The sequence below is a fragment of the Pistacia vera genome, unplaced genomic scaffold (assembly GCF_008641045.1).
Source record: "Pistacia vera cultivar Batoury unplaced genomic scaffold, PisVer_v2 Contig97, whole genome shotgun sequence".
In the NCBI taxonomy this organism is placed as follows: domain Eukaryota; kingdom Viridiplantae; phylum Streptophyta; class Magnoliopsida; order Sapindales; family Anacardiaceae; genus Pistacia; species Pistacia vera.
This window is the reverse complement of record NW_022196856.1, coordinates 358085-378663: the sequence shown is the minus strand read 5'-3', so window position 1 is coordinate 378663 and position 20579 is coordinate 358085. Positions and strand designations below refer to the sequence as shown.

At 36.3% G+C, this 20579-nt stretch overlaps 1 protein-coding gene across 1 annotated transcript; it reads right to left on the bottom strand.

Annotated features, from left to right (window-relative positions):
- Positions 1-14590: 14590 nt before the first annotated feature.
- Positions 14591-18742, bottom strand: LOC116121181 (beta-D-xylosidase 4-like). Its single transcript, XM_031407131.1, has 7 exons — positions 18211-18742; positions 17233-17520; positions 16990-17159; positions 16780-16877; positions 16181-16531; positions 15698-16108; positions 14591-15455 (listed from the first exon to the last, which is right to left on the bottom strand). Exons 1-7 carry the CDS (start codon positions 18619-18621, stop codon positions 14884-14886), a joined length of 2301 nt encoding a protein of 766 aa, XP_031262991.1. The 5' UTR covers positions 18622-18742; the 3' UTR covers positions 14591-14883.
- Positions 18743-20579: the final 1837 nt, after the last annotated feature.

Below are 20579 nucleotides of genomic sequence, written 5' to 3'. Positions count from 1 at the left end.
GCTATTTTCTTGAATGGCGGATGGATGATAATGTCAACCAACTCTGGCGGCACTCCCACTGCTCTTCTGGAGGCACTGGATATATCGTTTCTGAATAAGCTATCATGTAGTGATTTGCCATATATAGAGGGGAGCAAAGTTCCATGTAAATTCTTAAACCAAAATCCGGCTTCCGTTGGTGCTTTAATGCTGCTAGTGCATGAGGACAAGGTAAACGTTGAATGCCAAGCACTTTACAGCTGCAAGTTTTACTAACAAGGTTAACTAGGGCATCCGGACCATAGCCGCGCATAGTGAACTCTTGAGAATTAAGAGGATAGGCAAACAGTGCATTTGACAGTTCCATACGTTCTTGCAATAATTTTTCAGCTGACGGAACAAGGGTTGTAGTAAAATTATCTGACTCCGTACGACGCTCATGGAACCGCCGTGACAATGTCCTCTGGATTGTATCAAAAAGTGCAACTATTGGAAACTCTCTTTCTATTAGCAACTTCGAATTTATGGACTTGGTTTCGTGGCCATGACATCAAACCTTCTTCCAAGAAAGTAAGCTCTACTTCATCGCTCGAAACCAACATCATGCTCAAGATACTTAGCAACTCTATCATCCTTGATTCGGATTTGCTGGAAGTGCTCCTCGAACTCATCAACCCGATAAGCTTATGATGCCATGTAGTATGTTTGAAGGAGGCCAACACACTTAAACTTTTGTTTTATGTTCTCACCAAGGTGCCTCGTACAGAATCCATAATGTGCTTGAGGGTAAATAGTGGTAATCCCCTTCTTTATAGAGTTGTGCCTATCAGATATTATTCACAACTCGTCACTGTCAGGCACTATCGTACGTAATTGTTGAAAAAACCAAGTCCACGACTTGTCATTCTAAGAGTCAACCACACACCAGTCAAGAGGATATGTGTGATTCTCACTGTCCTGTGCAATGGCCACCAACAATGTACCTCCATACTTTCCCATCAAAAAACAACCATCACAGCCAACACCTTTCTCATGTTTACAAAACCCCTTATAGCAGAACCGTAAGCAACAAAAAAATATTTAAACATCATATTCCCATCCCACTTCAAATCTGTCTTGCTACCTTGGTTTGTTAACTCAAGCATATAACGGTACACTTCTAATACTGCGTACCTGTGCTCTGCCGTGCCCCTCATAAAATCTTGTGCATGTTGTCTCCCTTTCTAGCATTTCTAGAAACTAACAGCACATCCCAACTCTGTGCGCATAAGTCTCTAAATCTCTTTAGGAGATGGACCATTCCCTTCAATGAACTGACTTTTGACAAATTATCCAATAACATCAGCGGAGGCTTGTCGATGCTCACTTGAAATATGTACTAAACCACATGTGTACTGACGGGTATATGTGCTAAGAATAAATTTTTCGGACTCCGCCAACCTTCTACAATAAACCCGCCACTTGCACTTTCGGTCACGAATGCAACCGTCACAACCAATGAATTTGACTTTTTGGTGATGAACTCAAAATTACCTCTCACGGCAACAAGTTTTAGCTTCCTCAGCACTTCCTCTTTGTTGTCAAATAAATACCCTATGCGCAACTCCGATCCATCCGTAAAAACATGAGCTGATTCACTACTACCTGCAATTGCCCCCTCTGAACCTGCATAAATGACCATTGTGTTCTCTTCCTCGCAAACTACACCTTCTGCATGATTTTTATTTAAAGGAATCTCTACATCTGCGGGAACATGTACGGGGTCCTCCTCCTCAACATTTTCATTCTGCCACCCATGACCAACCTCTTCTACAGTGTCCTCCTCACCACCCAATTCATCGTCTACTCTTGATTTTTCAACTAACAAATCAATCCCCTCGTAGTTCAAATTAAAACGAGGCAAATCTCCATCAACTTCCTCGTTATCCCCTTCCTTTGAACCAACTTCCAACGGTTTTCCTACAAAAGAAACCCTTAAAATCGGCCTCGAACCATTGTCAGCCACATCAATCATATATAACTTCACACTTTCATTTGACGTTAATATAGCAGGAGGTATCTTATAATGGTTAGGAACTCTGCTTAAAACATACTTCACAACTATATCACTACGTGAGCAACTCAAATCACCTCTTCTAATTATTTCATTAATCAATTCATCAAAACTAACCTCTGTGCTCATAGCAATTGGTATAACTTCTTTGCTCTTCTCAATCCACTTCCACCCGCTTTCTTCCTCCACCCACTCACCAAATATTCAACACCCAAAACAACTTGTCCCATCTCTAATAATAGCCAACAACCTATAATGCAAGAAAAAAATATTCTTAACTGATGTACTAAGGGTTGAAATATTTTAAAAAGCATATGCATAGTCGCTTGACAGATCTGTTGTATGGCTTAAGCGATGTGGTATATCGTTTACTGGATCGCTTAAACAATATAATGGATCGCTTAAGCTATCCAGTGTAAATAAGTATGATCACTTAAGCGATCCAGTGTAAATAGGCATGATCGCTTAAACGATATTATGCCATTTACTGATCGCTTAAGCAATCTGTTGCTATACACCAGACATTTAGTAGATCGCTTAAGCGATCTTATGCCACATATCTGATCTCTTAAGCGATCTATCTTCTGCATTACTAGACGTACCAAATTGCTTAAGCAATACACCATATCCAGAACACGTTTTCAGTCATCGCTACCTACAATCGGTGCTACCACCCCCAGCTACCCACAATGCAAGAAAATTTTCTACAAATTCCACTCCTTTCAACTTCCATTACATCAAACACAACCTAACAACCTAAACAACTAAATCAAAATCATAACCCAAACCCAATCCATCATTAAATCTTTGTAAATCGAAAGGAGAGATACACATACCTAGATCGCTTTTTCAGCAATAGCAGCAGCAGGACGAGGACGAGGATGAGGAGGAGGAGGAGGAGGAAGAGGAGGATCTGTGTTGGAGAAGATGTTAATGGCAGAGGAATGCATTAATGTGGCGGGAGGAAGAAGAAGAAGGTGTTTGGGTTTGTTTGCAAGATTTTCGACTCTTTGGAGACTTGTTATAATTTTTTAAAGATTACCCAATTATTCATTAATCCTAATTAACCCCCTTATCATGTTTAATTAAGCTTAATAAAAAACAAGGCCATTTAGTTAAAATTTACAAACTCTATAGCCTTTTAATTAAATTTTTAGTTAAAATGGTCTTTTAATAAAATCCCCCATGTCCATGTCTAAATCTTTTTGAAATCTCCTCCAATGCTTGCGAACGAAGAAGAAATGAAGTTTTGGCGACTAGAAGCGTTTTAATTTACGCGAATGTGAATGGTTTAAACACCTTTGGAATCTTTGTATCATTTTGTTTAGACCTCTGGAATGCCAGAGTTTTGGAATGACGAAATATTTATCGCAAATGACATGCAATACATTAGGGGGCGTTTGGTGGGGGGTAACATGGGATTACTAGAGTTATGTCATCTTATATTACTTGATTACCACGTTTGGTTGTAAAGTAATATAAGATTCTGATAATCTTCAAATACCAATAGTAGTTATTATTGGTAATATTGGAGGTAATCTGATTACCTCTATTTTCTTAGGTATTCTAAGATTACCAGGGTAGTTACTTGGGGAATTTGTTTTGTTGCAATTCTATCCCTTATTAATAAAATTTTAGGACAATAATGCCCTTTATTTTTAAATTTATTTACATGAATATAGTTTTTACTATTTTTACCCCAATTAATTAACTTTTTGGACAAAATTACCCTTGAATTAAAAACAAATTGCAGCCCACCCAAGCCACCACCCCCACCACCTACCACTGTCTGCCTTGGCAACCATTGTCGCAGCCAACAGCTGCCATAGCCGAAACGGCACACAAAAGGCTGAAAATGGCCGCCGTGCGTTGATATGACCATTTCCAGTCAAATATCTGGTTGAAAATGGCCAAATCGTGCCAGATCTGGCCGTTGACTACCTAATATGGCTATCAACGGCCAAGAAATAGCCATACGGCTCATGGAGACCATTTCCTGTCTTTCGTGCGCCGTTAGGTTGCCGGCTGTCGGCAGCCTGCAGTGGTCGGCAATGGCTGGGTTGGTGGGGTTGCTTTGTTGATTTTCCAAAGTTTTATTATGGGGTTATTTTTGCTAAGTTTTTAAGTGCAAGGGGCTATAATAAACCAAATAATAATCAATATTAAAAAATAATATAATAATAATATTTAATTAGAAGACAATCCAATAATTTAAACAACATACCCACCAATTTATTCATTCCAACCAAACATATCAATATAACATACCCACCAATTAATCAAACACATTTTCCTAAAGTTTCTCAGTAATCTTCAAGGTAATCTAACTTTCCAATAATCTAACATTCACTGAATCAAACGCCCCCTTAGATTCATATAAATGTATCTGTATGTAAATGATAATATTTATTGTCAATATGAAACAAACAATAATCAATAAGGTTATTAATATCTCTCATTAATAACAAACAATATCAAACACCAATTAAATGAAACCACATATACCATCAAATCTAACTCATTAATCTATGTCACATCATCACCAATAATATCAACCAAATGTCTAGAATCCAAATTATCACCAATCAAATGCAATCAAGTATCAGACAATTTGCCTACGTGTTAAAATGAAGGAGTTCTACCTCTTTAAAATGGTCATCATATAGCCTATGCCTTATATATATATATATATGGGTGTTCGGTTTCGGGTACCTTGCATTTTTTGAAGGAACCGAAACCAATGGTTCCTTGAAATTTGGAACCGGAACCTGTAAAAACGGTTCCGGTTCTGATTCTGGGTACCCTGTAAAATTCATGACCCCCCAAAAGTTTTTAAAATGGTAAAAAAACCCTTAAAAACTTACAAAATACCCCCCCACCTGGCACTTGTTAACAAAAATAAAATTACAAATTATAAATTCAAAATTACAAACTCCATTATTTTGTAATGATAGATTCTCAAAAGTCAAATCAACTTACTTTAAATGTTATGAAATAAAAATAAAAATGTATTCACATTACTTTTTCTACAAAAGTTTTTATTAACCCCCCTACTCTTTAATTTTATTTTATATTAGTCTCGGTTCCCGGTTCCAGTTTCGGTTCCTAACTATAGGAACCGGAACCGCACAGTAACAGTTCCAAGAATTTGGAACCAGAACCTACCCGTTGACAGCCAGTTCCGGGTAGGAACCGGAACCAAACCCCGGGTACCCGTTGGTTCCGATTCCAATCGGTTCTTTTGAACACTCATACACACACACACACACACACACACACACACACACACACACACACACACACACACACAGAGTAGAACCTCTCTATAGTCATAATATTGGGACCAACTAAATTTATTGCTATGAGAAGGTTATAACTTAATAGAGGTGTAGTTACAATAATTATTTTTTTTAATTCAATTTTTTTTTTTAATTTATGTTTTAATAGTATTAGGATTTCCGTTCATGTTTTAGTAGTATTAAGATTTCAATTCATTGTTAGTAGCATTATGATAATACAAAAATAGATATCAAAGAGTTATTGCAGAATTGAATGGTCAGATTTGACAACTTCACTACACTAATCAAATGGATATTAATGTGTTCCTCAATCATCCAAATGAGTAACAAGTCATGTATGCTTTAACTGAAGAAAAAAACATTACTAGAATTAGACAAGAAGATGAAGGAGATAATTCTGAGGATGATAGTACGGAAATACAAAAAGTTTAATATCAAGAAGCTCTAAACATAATTGAGAAACTAGAAATATTTTGGTTTTAATAAGAAGGTGTCTATGTTGGCGACTTATTATAAACTCACAAGATAAAGGATGTGGTAACAACTCTATAATATAAATCATTCTCAAACATTCTTAGATAAATATTTTATTTCATCTTAAATATTTAATGTAACATAACATATATTTTTGCAATATATATATAATTATTACTATATAGAGACAAGTTTCTTAAGACGGGACCTAGAAAAATTATAACTTATTATAATGTGAAATTTATTCTTATTTATAACTAGTCCAAATTGAGACCAATTTTTTTTATGACTATATAGAGATTATTCCTATATAGACTATCACTATAAAGATGTTCTACTGTATATATTGATTTGAGTATAAAATCAAAATCAAAATCATAATGCTTTAAATAAGAGTTTAATGAATTTTCCCCATGAGGTTTACTTATATAACAATTTACCCCTTATTGTTAGGTTAGGATTTCTTTAATTGACTAACTCCTTCTACAACACTAAAAACAGGGGGTAAATTGATATTTCTAATATGGGTGAGGGGGACAATGTTATTTACTGAAACCAGAGGAGAAAATAAGCTCCAAAAGTAGTAGTTTGAGATATTCGATGTGGGTGATGATTCATTAAGAATGTAATAAATAAGTTGGCCAATAATAGTTGCGTTTGCTACCCATCCTCCAACACCTTTGATTTTATCTCCCAATTTCAATTCTTTTTGAATTAAAGATCCATTTAATCTAAAATTTAACTAAAAACAAACATAATTTACAAAACCTCAATTAATGATAATTTATTGTTAGATTCAATTAGGAAAAACAAAGACATCTTTTGCTAATAACCCAAATATTATTGTCCATTACCATAAATTGACATAAATAATCTTAAATGCCTATACTTAGAAGGATACAATTCTTATAAGTTGAATAGCAAACTTATTTGCTAGCAATGTGAGCAAAACTAGAAATTTATTTTGAAACGGTTAAAATTTTTTTATCGAAATAATACTTTACAATATTTAATTTTCTTTTTCTTTTTGGGGACAAGCATGGACAATACAAGAGGTTTTCGTTAATAGAAAATAAAATCGTACACCTAATTTAGACGATAAAATAAGTTTTACCCTAAACTTTTTTTCTTACTTTGAAAAGAATTCTAATTATATGATAATACAGTTAAAAAGAAAAAAAATACAATGTATATGTAGGAGAAGAGAGATGAAATTATTTTCTAAGGGGATGAAGTAAGACTAGTTATATAGTGATATTAATAATTATTTCTATGTGGGAAATTCCTTTTTAATATATATAGATGAAATAAGTTTTCCAATTAGGCTTTATATAAAAATTGTGATTTTCTTTTAAGAATTATAATTATTCCGTTTTTTTTTTTGGGGGGGGGGGGGGGGGAGAACGATATTTTCCCACCCTTCATCAAGTTCTGTTAATGTTTTCTATTAATATTTGATTGAAAAGACGAAAATACCCTTAAATAGTTTATTATAAATTAAAATTTAGTTAAGTCAAAATCTTTACTCGATTATTTATTAGTTCAAGTGTAAATATATCTTTTTTTTTTTCGTTTATTTAATTAATTAGGAATATTGATTTTCTATGTTAATTAATGAAAATGAAAAACATTATATTATGAAAAAATTATAAATTTAGTAGATTATTAAATAATAGTGATGAGATATTGATAACATTATAAATAAATATTAAGGTCATTTAACTTTAAACAGTTCCACAACATTACTCCTAATTTTTTTAGGTGGGGTGAACTATTTTTTCTTTTTTGACTTTTTAATATTTGACTTTTTTGCTAATAAAAAAATAATATAAAATTTATAAAGTCAAATATTTAAGGGTATTTTTGTATTTTCAATAAAATATTAACGAAAAACATAATAGAACCTAATGAAAGGTGAGAAAGTATCATTTTGAAATTTGAAGGGTGAGAAAGTGTCGTTCTCCCTTTTTTTAGTAAAAGAATCGAGATGTCCCCGCATCCAAAAGTATGAGATTAATTCCCAATCGAGGCTTGAGTAAATGTCCCTAGCCACAAACTGCTTCTTGTGAGATTCGAACCACTAACATTGTAAATAAAGTTTGTCTATTGAGAATCTAATTACCAACTTGACCACAGTTCATGGTTGTCTTATTAAGTTTCTACTAATACACAAATGGGCTTTAACCTCTTTAAACATTATCATATTAATTTTGTTCAAAATTTGTTGATTAGCCCACATATAAGATGAATGATCTTATAAAATTCAAACATTAAAACGCTACTGTGAATACAAAAATCTTTTAATTAGCCAACATATAATATGAATGATCTTATAAAAGCCAAATATTAAAACGCTAATGTGAATTAAAGCAAATTTGAATGTCAAAACTCACCCTAACTAATAATTTTTGTAAACAACATTGACTGAGGCTAGTCCTCTGATACCATTTGTCTTTGGGCTTCATTTAATTCGAAAGACCCAATTTTACAAATTAAATCTTAGACTCACGCATTAATGATATACGATGTGAGAAAAATATTTGACCAAAGAATTCAACTGATAATAAAAATAGACTTTGAAGACAGCAGAAAAAAAAAAAATAAATGAAAGATGTTAGAAACCAATCAAAACAACCATTCAGATATCTTTCTTTAAAATAATATATATATATATATTTGAAGGATACAAATTAGGTGATGTTCAGACTTAATTACCAAAAAAAAAAAAAAAAAAAAAAAAAAAGGGATACCCTCATTTTGGGAATGTTATAGTTTTTTTTCATAATCAACTTTATAAATAATTAATTCTAGATAAAAAAGTTACAAGGTATTTTTTTTTAATTAATTTATAAATTGCTTTTGTTTCTAGAAGAGTAAATGTGGTAGATGTAAATTACTAAAATCAGCATTGTTTAATTGTTAAAGTATACTAATATTAGTAATTTAAAAATTTTAAGAAAATAAAAACAGGTTTGCGGAGTCATCAGCCAATTGCTTCTAGCAATTGAAAGAAAAATAGTATAGTTTCTGAAAATTGTTTCTTAAGTATTTTTGGTTGGAAAATTGCTTTCAAAAACATGGTCTAGAAACTTTAGAAACATTCGAACATGAAACAACTCCAAAAATAATGAATTAAAACGGCAAAGAGAGGCGTAAGAAAAGGTGGATTTGTATTTGTATAGCCTAAGAATCTTACTTTATAGACGGCTAAGTCCATCTTGGTCATTAGGCTAGCTTTGGACGAACTACAACTTATTTAATATTGGGTTTGGGTTTGGAATCCAAGACCAATGGAATAAAGATTGAACTTGGGTTTAGAGATTTTCCTATAGAAGGCTACATATTCTCTCATTTCTCATAAGCTTGCCTCACATGAACATGCGTAAGGATTAATAAGCTCTTCTTGTGCCTAAATCGCTTTATATTGTTCCATATAACTTGGAGTAAAAAAATTAAAATTATAATAAGATTTGGTGGGTATAACTGTAAGGAATTGATATGAAGATGCGAAGAGTAGCAGTTCAGGATGTTGATACTGCCAAAGTATGCTAAGAGAAGAGAAAAGAGGAAAAGATTTCTGTATATTTCATTATTGTATAAAACTGTACAGTGCTAATTTATACACTTTTTTTAATTGTAAAAATGGAAAACAATGAATACAATTAAATGTAATTATTCAATCAATCACACAAATTATGGATTGATTGAATGAGAGAATTGCTCCTTGATCACAACCAGCATGAATCAAGGAATTTTTGCATTCCATATTTCGTCACTCCCCCTCAAGCTTGTGGTTTGTAAATGTCAAAAACTCCAAGCTTGCTAAGTAAATATGAATGCTGTCTGCTGCACAATGGCTTTGTGAAAATGTCTGCTGATTGTTCTGAAGTACGAATGTGCAAAGTCTTGATTACCCTTTCTTGTATCTTGTTTCTGACAAAGTGGCAATCAATCTCTATATGTTTTGTTCTTTCATGGAATACTGGATTTGCTGCGATGTCATTTGTAGCTTTGTTATCGCAGTATAAAAGGACAGGCTTTCTTACTTGTACCTTTAGATCTTCCAATAACCCCAAAATCCAGATGTTCTCACATGTTGTTTTGGCCATGGCTCTGTATTCGGCTTTTAATGAAGATAGAGATATTGTTGATTGTTTCTTGGTCTTCTAAGAAATAAGAGCCCCCCCTAGCTTGATACAGAAACCTATAAGTGATTTTCTTCTCATTGGACATGTGGCCCAATCTGAGTCACAATGAGCCATGACAACTAATTCTTTGTCTCGGAGAAGGAGGAGTCCTAATCCAGGACATCTTTTCAAGTACTTTAGAAATTTTATTGCTGCATCCATGTGAGATTGTTTAGGCCCATGCATGAATTGGCTAAGAATGTGGACTGCATAACTAATGTCTTGACGAGTCATGGTGAGATAGATCAATCACCCAACAAGTCTTTGATACTTTGTAGGATCTTCTAGTGGTGGATCATTTTCGGAAGATGATATCCCACTCTCATATTCTTGAGTAGTCAGCTTTGTATTATATTCTACTGGAATGATACTTGGCTTGCATCCTGATAGTCCTGAATCAAAGATAAGTTCCAAGACATATTTTCTTTGGCTAAGGGATATTCCTGTTAGGGATCTTGCAATTTCAATGCCTAGAAAATACTTTGGCTCTCCTAAACTCTTTATTCGGAATTGTTTGTTAAGATGCTCCTTTAAGGATTTGATGCCTGTTTCATCATTTCATGTAATAAGAATGTCGTCAACATATATGATAAGAGCAATAAAAGTTTTACCTTTGTTCCAGGTAAATAATGCATAGTCATGTTTGGACTGAACAAATCCTATGCCAGTGAGAGCTTTGCTGAATTTCTCATTCCATTGTCGGGATGCTTGTTTTAGCCTATAGAGGGATTTCTGCAGATGACATACTGTGTTCTCCCCCTGTTTGCGTAATCCCGGTGGAAGATCCATATATATTTCTTCATGAAGATCCCCATGAAGAAAGACATTATGAACATCCATTTGATAGAGAGGCCAATCACGAACAGAAGCTACGGTAAGAAAAGTACAAAAGGTGACATGTTTGGCTATGGGGGAAAAAGTGTCCTGATAATCAAAACCTTCCCGCTGAGTGTATCCCTTGGCCACTAATCGAGCTTTGTACCGTTCTATGGAACCATCAGCACGATGCTTGATTTTGTAGACCCATTTACAGCCAATAGGTTTTCTATGAGAGGGGCGAGGCACGAGATCCCAAGTATGATTCTAAGAGAGAACAGTAAGCTCAGCAGCCATGGCTTGACGCCAGTGAGAGTGTTGAACAGCCTCTGAGTAACTAGTGGGTTCTATTTCTGCGAAGATTTTACTGATGCAAGTTCTATATATAGGAGAGAGACGATCATAAGTCACATAATTTGAGGTGGGATACGGTGGAGTTGAAGGATCTGAAATGGTGGGACACTCATAATCTACTGCCTAGATTGGTGGTTTGGTCTGACGAGTGCTGCGACGGGTAGGAATATTAGGAGCCTGAACAGGAGATCTGGGTGGAGGAATAAGGAGTTGATCCGGTGGATCTGCTGTAGTGTTATCAGTGTTGGGTGTGTCAAAGTCAATAGTAGGAGTGCTAGGCTGAGGAACTGGTGGATTAGGAACCATAGTGAACAGAGGATCTGGAAGAGTATCATTGTCAGGAAACACTTAAGGTGATGGTGATGGTGATGGAACAATGTCTTCTGTGGCAAATGGAAAAATTTCTTCATGAAATACAACATCTCGGGAGATCAAAAACTTGTTTGTAACTGGATCATATAGCATGTATCCTTTCTGAAGCATAGGATATCCCATAAAAACACAACGGGTAGCCCGAGTACCGGACTTATCATGTGATCCAAGAGTGGCAGCATAACAAAGACAACCAAAAACTCGAAGATGATCAAGAGATGATGGCTTCTTGAATAATACCTCATAAGGGGTCTTTCCATGAAGGACTCCACTAGGCATGCGGTTGATCAGGTAGGTAGCAGTGATCACACATTCGCCCCAAAATGAGATAGGTAGGTGGGCTTGGTGTTTAAGGGCATGGGCTACTTCTAGGAGATGACAGTGTTTTCGTTCGACAACCCCATTTTGTTATGGAGTATATGTGCAAGAGCTTTCATGCAGTATCCCAAGTGATGAAAAAAGGGAAGAACAATTATGATTAAAGAATTCTCTAGCATTGTCTGTTCTAATCCTTTGGATAGAAGTATGAAATTGTGTGTTGACCATGGCTAGAAAGTGTGTGATGTGGGTAAGTGTTTGGGCTTTGGATTGCATGAGAAAAGTCCATGTACCCCGAGAAAATTCATCAACAATGGTGAGGAAAAATCGGGATCCATCATGATTTGGAGTGTGATAAGGTCCCCAAATATCAAGATGGATTAGGGCAAAAGGTTGTATCGTAGTAGAAGTGCTATGGGGAAAAGTAATTCGGGCTTGTTTAGCTAATGGACAGATGGGATAATGAGGTTGGGGAATAGTAGCACTGTGACCTAATCTTTGATGGAGAATCAAAGAGTTTTTATTAATTGTTGCATTACAATTGGTAATTTTACTAGTTGTAATACAAGGATGAAAAATTCTAGAAGACTTAGCAGGTGCCCAGTAGTATAGACCTCTATGAACCTTACCCAACCCCATCAGTTTCCTAGTCGAAGGGTCCTGAAATTCGCATGTGTTAGGACAAAATTTTATAGTGCAAGTATTGTCTTCGCATAGTTTGGATACTGATATGAAGTCAAAATGAAAAGTAGGGACACATAGAACATTTTTAAGGAATAAATTTTCGGATAATTGGATAGTTCCTCTGTGAGTGGCCCGGGTTATGTTTCAGTTCAGCATGCGAACAGAGGTGGATGAGGTAGTGCAAATAGAGTTGAAAAATTTTGGATTACAAATGATGTGATCACTAGCCCCTGAATCAATAATCCACATGTTAGTAGTAATTAAATTGAAGCAGTAAGAAGTACCTGCATAAGACGCTGTAGGTGCGGTGGGAGCATTATTCAGAAGCTGGAGCAATTGATTATATTGATCCGAAGTGAGAATGGGTGCTTGCGGATTGCTAGAAGAAACTGAATCAACCTGAAAAGAAGAAGAATTGTTATTTTTGTCTTTAGGACTTCCATGTAATTTCTAGCAATGGTCTCGATCATGATTTGTTCTTTTGCAATATTCACAATATAATCACCCTCGATTAGATTGTGAATTGTCTAATCCATTGGACTCGTTTCTGGATCCGTTTGACCAAGACTTGGGCCCGTTTAACCAGTTGGTTGACCTGTTGGACTCTGATTGTGATGTGGCTCGATTTGAGCCGTTGGATGCGTTTAAAAACGTAATTAGCTTCTAGCCGTTAGATCGCGAGATGAAATATGGGCCTTTCATCTCTGCATATAAATTCATGCCTTTTTCTTTTGCAGGTTACCCTAGCCGCGAATGCACATCTTTGTTTTCCTTGAGTCTTACAAAAACCAAAGAGTCAGTTGATGGCCGATCGGAGTGTAACTGGCATTGGCTCTCATCCAGCACCGGCAGTTGAAAACTTCGGCGAAGAGAAGGTGGTAGAGACGTAGCCAGAATTTGGGTGCGAAAAGCATAAAAGCTTTCGTTCAACCCGAGCAAAAAATGCGACAGGCGATCGTGATCGCGGATCTGTTGGTACTGGTGGAGAGTTTCCGGCAGCCTTTCAAGAGCTTCTTCGGCAGTGTCCAACTCGTTCCAAATGGCGGAGAGCCGATTGAAATAAGTGGTCACCAAAGTGTTTCCTTGTTTGAGTTCGATCAATCGCTGCCGAAGAGTGTATGTTTTGGTGAGATCGAGTTTCCCATACATCTCTTTGATGTATGCCCATATATCGGCGGCCATCTCTGTTGGTGGGAGTCCAGTCGATACATCTGTAAAGATGCAATTACTGATCCATAAGCAGACCAATGTGTTGCAGCGGTTCCAGTGGCGTTGGAGGTGTGGCTGTGGTGGTGGTTGGAAATTTTTGTCGAGGAAGAGCTCTTTGTCTTTTGCGTTGAGAGCTCGTCAGAAATCGCGAGCCCAGGATGCATAATTGTCTGAACCCATAAGGGTTTGTTTGATGAGGACCAATTCTGGTCCATCGGAAACCGACAAAAATAGAATGTCGCCTAGTTCAAGGCGACCGTTGTTGGTGGCTGGGATGAAGCGAAATGGGTACGGGTAGGGATTTGGATCCGTACCTGTTTGAGAAACAGAGTCCGGGTTGTGACCCGGTATTCCAAGAGGAGTTGGGTCAGGTAAAAGGATCTGGGTCATAACCCGACTTTCCATATGGGTAACAGGCTGGGTCAGGCCTGGTCTGTGTGTTTGGGCTGATTGGGATTGAACTGGTTAGGAGTGGACTGGTTTGGTTTGGATTTGGGCCGGTTGGAGTTGGATTTGCATTTGTTTAGTTTGCTGTATTTGATTGAGTTTGGTTTGGATTATCTGCCATTTGCAGAAAAATAAAACACTAAAACGAGTTTTATGTTTGATTTCAGGGACAGAAAAGAGAGGCTTGTTTGTGCGGAAGCATGAAGATTATGTGATACCATGTAAGGAATTGATATGAAGATGCAAAGAGTAGCAGTTCAGGATGTTGATACTGCCAAAGTATGCTGAGAGAAAAGAAAAGAGGAAAAGATTTCTGTATATTTCATTATTGTATAAAACTGTACAGTGCTAATTTATACACTTTTTGTAATTGTAAAAATGGAAAACAATGAAAACAATTAAATGTAATTATTCAATCAATCACACAAATTATGGATTGATTGAATGAGAGAATTGCTCCTTGATCACAACCAACATGAATCAAGGAATTTGTGCATTCCATATTTCGTCAATAACATTACGCATTATTTTTCTACGAAAGAAAAAGTAAATTACTTGAAAATAAGAAGGCCAGCATTAATCCACTTGGAAAGTTCAAATTTTTTGATTTGGCATAACTTGCTTTCAACGATAATTTGAAGCTTAATTTCCCATTGTGAGAAAGAAAAATAATAATCATAAAGGAGTTGATTCAAATCCTCACATTCAATAAGTGCTTCAAGCTTCCTACATGAAGCACATGGTCTCCCAATGCAATCTTTCTGTTTCCATTCTCATCAACAACACTCAAATCCTTGCACCCATCAATCTTGAACTTCACTACTGCTTCTTCTTGCCCTTTTAAAACCACTTTCTCAAAAGCCAATAAGTGCTTCTGCGCTGAGTTGTGAACATTTGGAGAAGTAGAGAACACAAATACTGTATGGCTTCCGCTTATACTTGCATTGTTTTTAATTCTGAGATGTATTTTAATATTCAAGTTTTGACAACTTTGTTCAACAGCATCAACTGATTTGCATTTGGATGAGTAACAAATGTGACTTTCCTCTAATGCCACATATAATTGCTTTGGTGCTTTAACCAATTGGTGATTGAAGTTTGAATAACTTAATCCATCTCCAAATGAATAAACTTTTTCCCCTGTGTAAAATCTGTAAGTCCTCCCTGGATACCCATTTGAAGCATCTGCTCTCATGTTCATGTTACTCATTGGAACCTTTTCCACATAAGATTGTGGATACCAAGTCATCGGTAATCGTCCACCTGTAACATGGCCATTTGTCATTTATAAAACACATTGTCAATTCAAATTGCAACTGCGATGCATTGTCAAAAAATTGTGGATTTATCTCTTGTCCAGTACCTCAAATTGTACTTATCTCCATTGTTTCGAACCCATGACTTTATTATTGGATCATTGAAAACGAATCAAGAATACCAACGGGTAAGAGATAAATCTACAATTTCTTGATAGTTACGGAGAGATTGATTATTAAAAGACTTACTTGGATTATATAGTCCAAAACAAACATCAGCTATGGCAGCTCCTCCAGCTTCTCCAGGGTAACCAACCCATAGAATGCTTGTAATTTTATCATCATTTTTGGCAAAAGAAATATCAAATCCCCCTCCGGACATTATTATGAGAATCACAGCTCCCTTGGCTGCCTTTGCAACTTGTGTTATCAATAGTTGCTGCTGTCCTGGAAGAAGAAGGTCAGTCCGGTCGCGACTCTCCGCCTCAATCGATTGATCGGCGCCCATTACAAGCACGGTTGCATCTGCCGAGGCAGCGATTTTCGTAGCTTCATCTACCTGTGCAGTGCTGCATTGCACATTGGAACAACCCGGCTGATAAGTTGTCGAAACCAGAGCAGCGAGACCCTGCAGAGGCGTTGTGTATTTGCAGGGAGTGCCTGTGATCATATACAAAGAAACAAATTAAAAAGTCTGGTTTTGCTTCTTCCCATTGAGTTATAGATATATACCTTCGTAGTTTCCAATCATGGTCTTTGTGACATTGGCATTGGGTCCAATTACTGCCAGGTTTTTGATGGCTGTGGCAGATAGAGGAAGTGATTCTGCAGTGTTCTTGAGCAGTACTATTCCTTGCCTTGCAGCTTCCCGAGCCAGCTCCTGGTTTTCTGGTGTACACACATCTTTGGGACCAAGCTTCCCATAAAGTTGCTTTCTTGGGTCGCCATCGAAGAACCCAAGTCGCATCAAAGTAGCGAAATTGTTGTACAAGGCTTTGTCAATGGCCGATTCATTAACAAGTCCTGCTCTGACAGCCGCTTCTGTGTGTTGTCCTAGGAAAGATCCGCAGTTGAGATCCAACCCTGTTCAACCAAGATTAATATTTACTTCAACTGAATTCAAATACTAATTAACAATTGTCTTTAGTTAAGTAAATTGATGATGTTGTGGGCACAAATGTTGAAATGAAGATGACCCAGTTGGATAGTTAGGTCTCTGGTTTATTCTCTTCCCGCTTCTCAAAGATTACAGGGTTCAGAGGGGCGAAGTTGGGCTTGTGAAGCAAGTGCCTCGGATTCTTAACAGAAAAAATAAAAGGAAATGAAGTAACCTGCTAAAATAGCTTTAGCAGCAGCTTCTTCGGGGGTCTTGGTGTAATGCTGGGAATTGTAGAATACATCAACTGAATCACAGTCAGAAACTATGTATCTGCATGCACCAACACCAACCCAATATTTTTGTAGGTTTAGTGAAAAATTTGAGAAAGATTAGTGTGAAGAGTTAAATTGTAATAAGGGATGGAAAATTAATTAATAAATACCCATTTAAATTCCATTGTCCTCGGATGACACCTGCCAGCAGATCTGGGTCAGCACATGTTGGCTTACCATTAACTTGATTATAAGAACACATAACGCTCGCCACATTCCCATCAATAACACAACTCTTAAATGGTGGTTGAAACGTATCATCCATATCCTGCTTTGTTACCTAACTCATAACAACCAAATTAAACACAATAATACTTCAAAAAGGAAATATTTAAATAAATTAAATTAATTACCACAGCATTAAAGTGGTAGCGATCAATCCCTTTCCAATTATCTAAATCATAGGCTGTATAATGTTTGCAGCATGCGGCAACCTTAAGCCTATTTGGGTCACTATCATCACTCTTTTGTAGACCTTTAACGTAACCTGTTGCATATTTACTTGCGAGTAAAGGATCTTCTCCTGGAGTTTCTTGGCCTCTTCCCCATCTGGGGTCTCGAAATATGTTAATATTTGGTGACCAAAATGTTAATCCAGCTAATCCCACATTGTACATTGCTCTTGCTTCAGTTGAGACCACCTAAATATAATATAAATAAAAACATCTTAATTTCAAAGATTATTCTTTCAAGCAATTGCATAAGCACTTTTTTAATGATGTGATGGCACTCTCTCTCTATCACCATCTCGTTAATCCTTCACTAAAAAGTCTTTCAAAGACTACTAACTACTCTGTTTCCGTAAAGTATTTCCCTAGGTAAAAATTTGTCAGAAAATATCAACTACTTTCTTCTAGATAACATAGACAATTTGGTTTACTCTACTTACTATCTTTAGCACTGTCCTTTATAATTTTAATAGTCCAATAAATCAAAAAGCAAAAGCATCCATTTCATTATTCACATAAATTTATACAAGGCATATACATATGGTCTGATAACTAAGTGCTTTCTATTCATTGGCGTTTGGATTAAACAGTGCATAATATTATAGAAAAAGATATAATTAATAAATTCCCACACCTAAAAAGAGAAAATCAGAACTACTTGTTTTTGTTTCTTTTCTCTTTCTCTTTTCCTGTCCATATCATAGTATACCCTCAGTGCATTTTTATGAATATGGTTACTTTCAATCAATTCAGACGTTTAATCAAAACTCGTTTTCTTAATACAACAAAGTTAAACAGCTACAGAAGAAGAAAAAGTTGATGATGATGAATGGATTAAAGAATTATATAAAAACATATGCATAAAAAAGAAGAAATATTTACCCTTCCAATGGCTTCAAAAAGAGATGTGTTGAAGGAAGCTGCAGTAAGAATAACCTGAGGAAAACTCGTAGCTCCAGGAATGAGACTAGAAAAATGAGTCCCTGGACCAACGTAAGACACTCCATGTAAAGCCTCAGACCACCATTCATATTTCGGTATTCCAATTCTACTAACACTCCCAGCACTATTAACCAAAAACCCAATTTTCTCTTGCAATGTCAATCTCTTCACCAAGTCTGCAACTCTCAAATCTAACCCCAACGAAGAATTACAGAACCCCAAGCTCCCCAAAGAAGGATTGCTCGCAACATCGCAAGCGAAAACCGGCGACGACTGCGCTGAAACTCTCCTCCAACATAAACAAAAAAGGGTTATATAAACCAAAACAGAGAACTTACGTGCTCTGTTCATTGTGAAACAGAGGAAGAAAAAAAAAAGATTTTGTTATGTAATTCTAAGGAAGGCTGTTATAATTTTATAATGAGCACATGTTGTTTTGTTGCAGCCCGTGATGGACAATTGGAAAGTAAGAAATGGGATTGAGATGCACTGAATCGAGTCCGTGATATATATATATATATATAGACTTAACTGTATTATAAATTATACGTAGAGGGTTTCTGTTCTTTTGTTTGTGTTTGAAAGCTCAGACTTTACGCCCGTGATGCTCCTATGCGTTTACTAATTACTATGGAGCAAGGTTAGTTTCTCGTTGCTCGAGAATTTGGCTGTTTTATCAACGATTCAGTAACTCACGTGACAGACACGGTGGCTAGTATCTCGGCTTCATCCTAGCCAGCTAAGCCAGTGACAAGTTTAGGCCTTAACACAAAAGCTTTAATTATTATTTGCCCCTATTAAGAATAAACATTTATAATTGATTTCATATACTACATATAGAAAATATATTTATTCTTGAGCCAAACTTTTATGACTATCGTTGATGAATGACTTCGCATCAAATTGGAAATCTTAGATTACACACTATGGTAGCAATGGGTGAGCATGGGTAAAAGGTAGAACAAGGTTTCAAGTAGGAATAGGAACTAGACCCTGATTCTGAAAAATTGGAATTGAGAATTCTCGAGTTTGGTTTCGGTTCCTACAGTGCTGGAATCGGGAACTAGAATTGGAACTAGAATTGAGGTTCGGGTATCCGAGTAGGATCAGGACTGAATTATTATAAATTGTTGGGGGTGTATTTGTAATTTTTTGAGGGTGTATTTGTCATTTTTTTTAAAAGTAGGGGGCAATTAAAATTAACTTGGGTATCAAACCAGAACAGGAACCTATGTTTTAGGTTGTGGTTCCAAGTTTCTAGGAATTGGAACCGATCGGTTTCAATTCCGATTATGGTTCTAGTTTTTTCAAAAAATGCAGAGTATTCGGAACTACTCACCCTTAATATGCATGACACAATTGTCGGTGGCTTCCAGTGCAGCTTTGCTTGACCTAGACCTTGTGAGAAAAGAAAGATGTCAGAGGGCATTTAGTTTAGGGAATATTGTATTACTAGAAATAATATATTAATAGGAAGATATATTACCTTGAAGATTATTAGGAATGTTATATTAAATATGTTTGGTTAGATTGAAATCAATTGGTACGTATAAATAATAGTAGATGCAAAAAATCTACTGTCATGAAAATAAGGTCTAATCCTGTGAGGTTGAGGCCACTGACAATCTACTAGACCTGCATGTTAGAATAGATGCCCTAAAGCCAATCAATTATTGTAGAATTGACTCTTTGTAATAATGTTCATTAATCAATAATAAAAGGCATTTTATTCTATATCGCGTAAATCATTATTATTGCAATATTTATTGATATATGTCCTTAGAATGGTAGAACCGTGACGAGGGTATCAAGTGTTTCAAATCTTGATAGTGAGAACCCTATGAGCACATATGGTGGCCATTCTAGAAACGTCTATAGCCCCAGTATTATTCTGAAGTAAGGGCACAGATAATACAGTAAGGCTATCATAGTGTTGAACGACCCTGTCGAAAGGCAGTGACTGATCTCACTTGTTTAGTGACAACCTGGTGCAACACATGGGTACTTGCTGTAGGCAGATATATCGCAACAAGTTCACTGGACTGACCCATCAGAGGATTCCATATGGATGGTAACCCCAGTGTCTATGGAACAAATCCTCTAACGAATGGTGGTGCATGTGATCCTTAGACTTGAGATCACCGGAGCGCCTTATGTACCGATTGGTGCAGTTTGACACTAGCCTAACGCAATTCTATTCAGAGCTGTCAATACGGTGGTGATTGGCTGCATCAAGGAGTGTATCAAGACTATGGTGGATTGACAGAGGATTCATCACTTCCGGGTACGGGAGAAATTACCTCACGGCG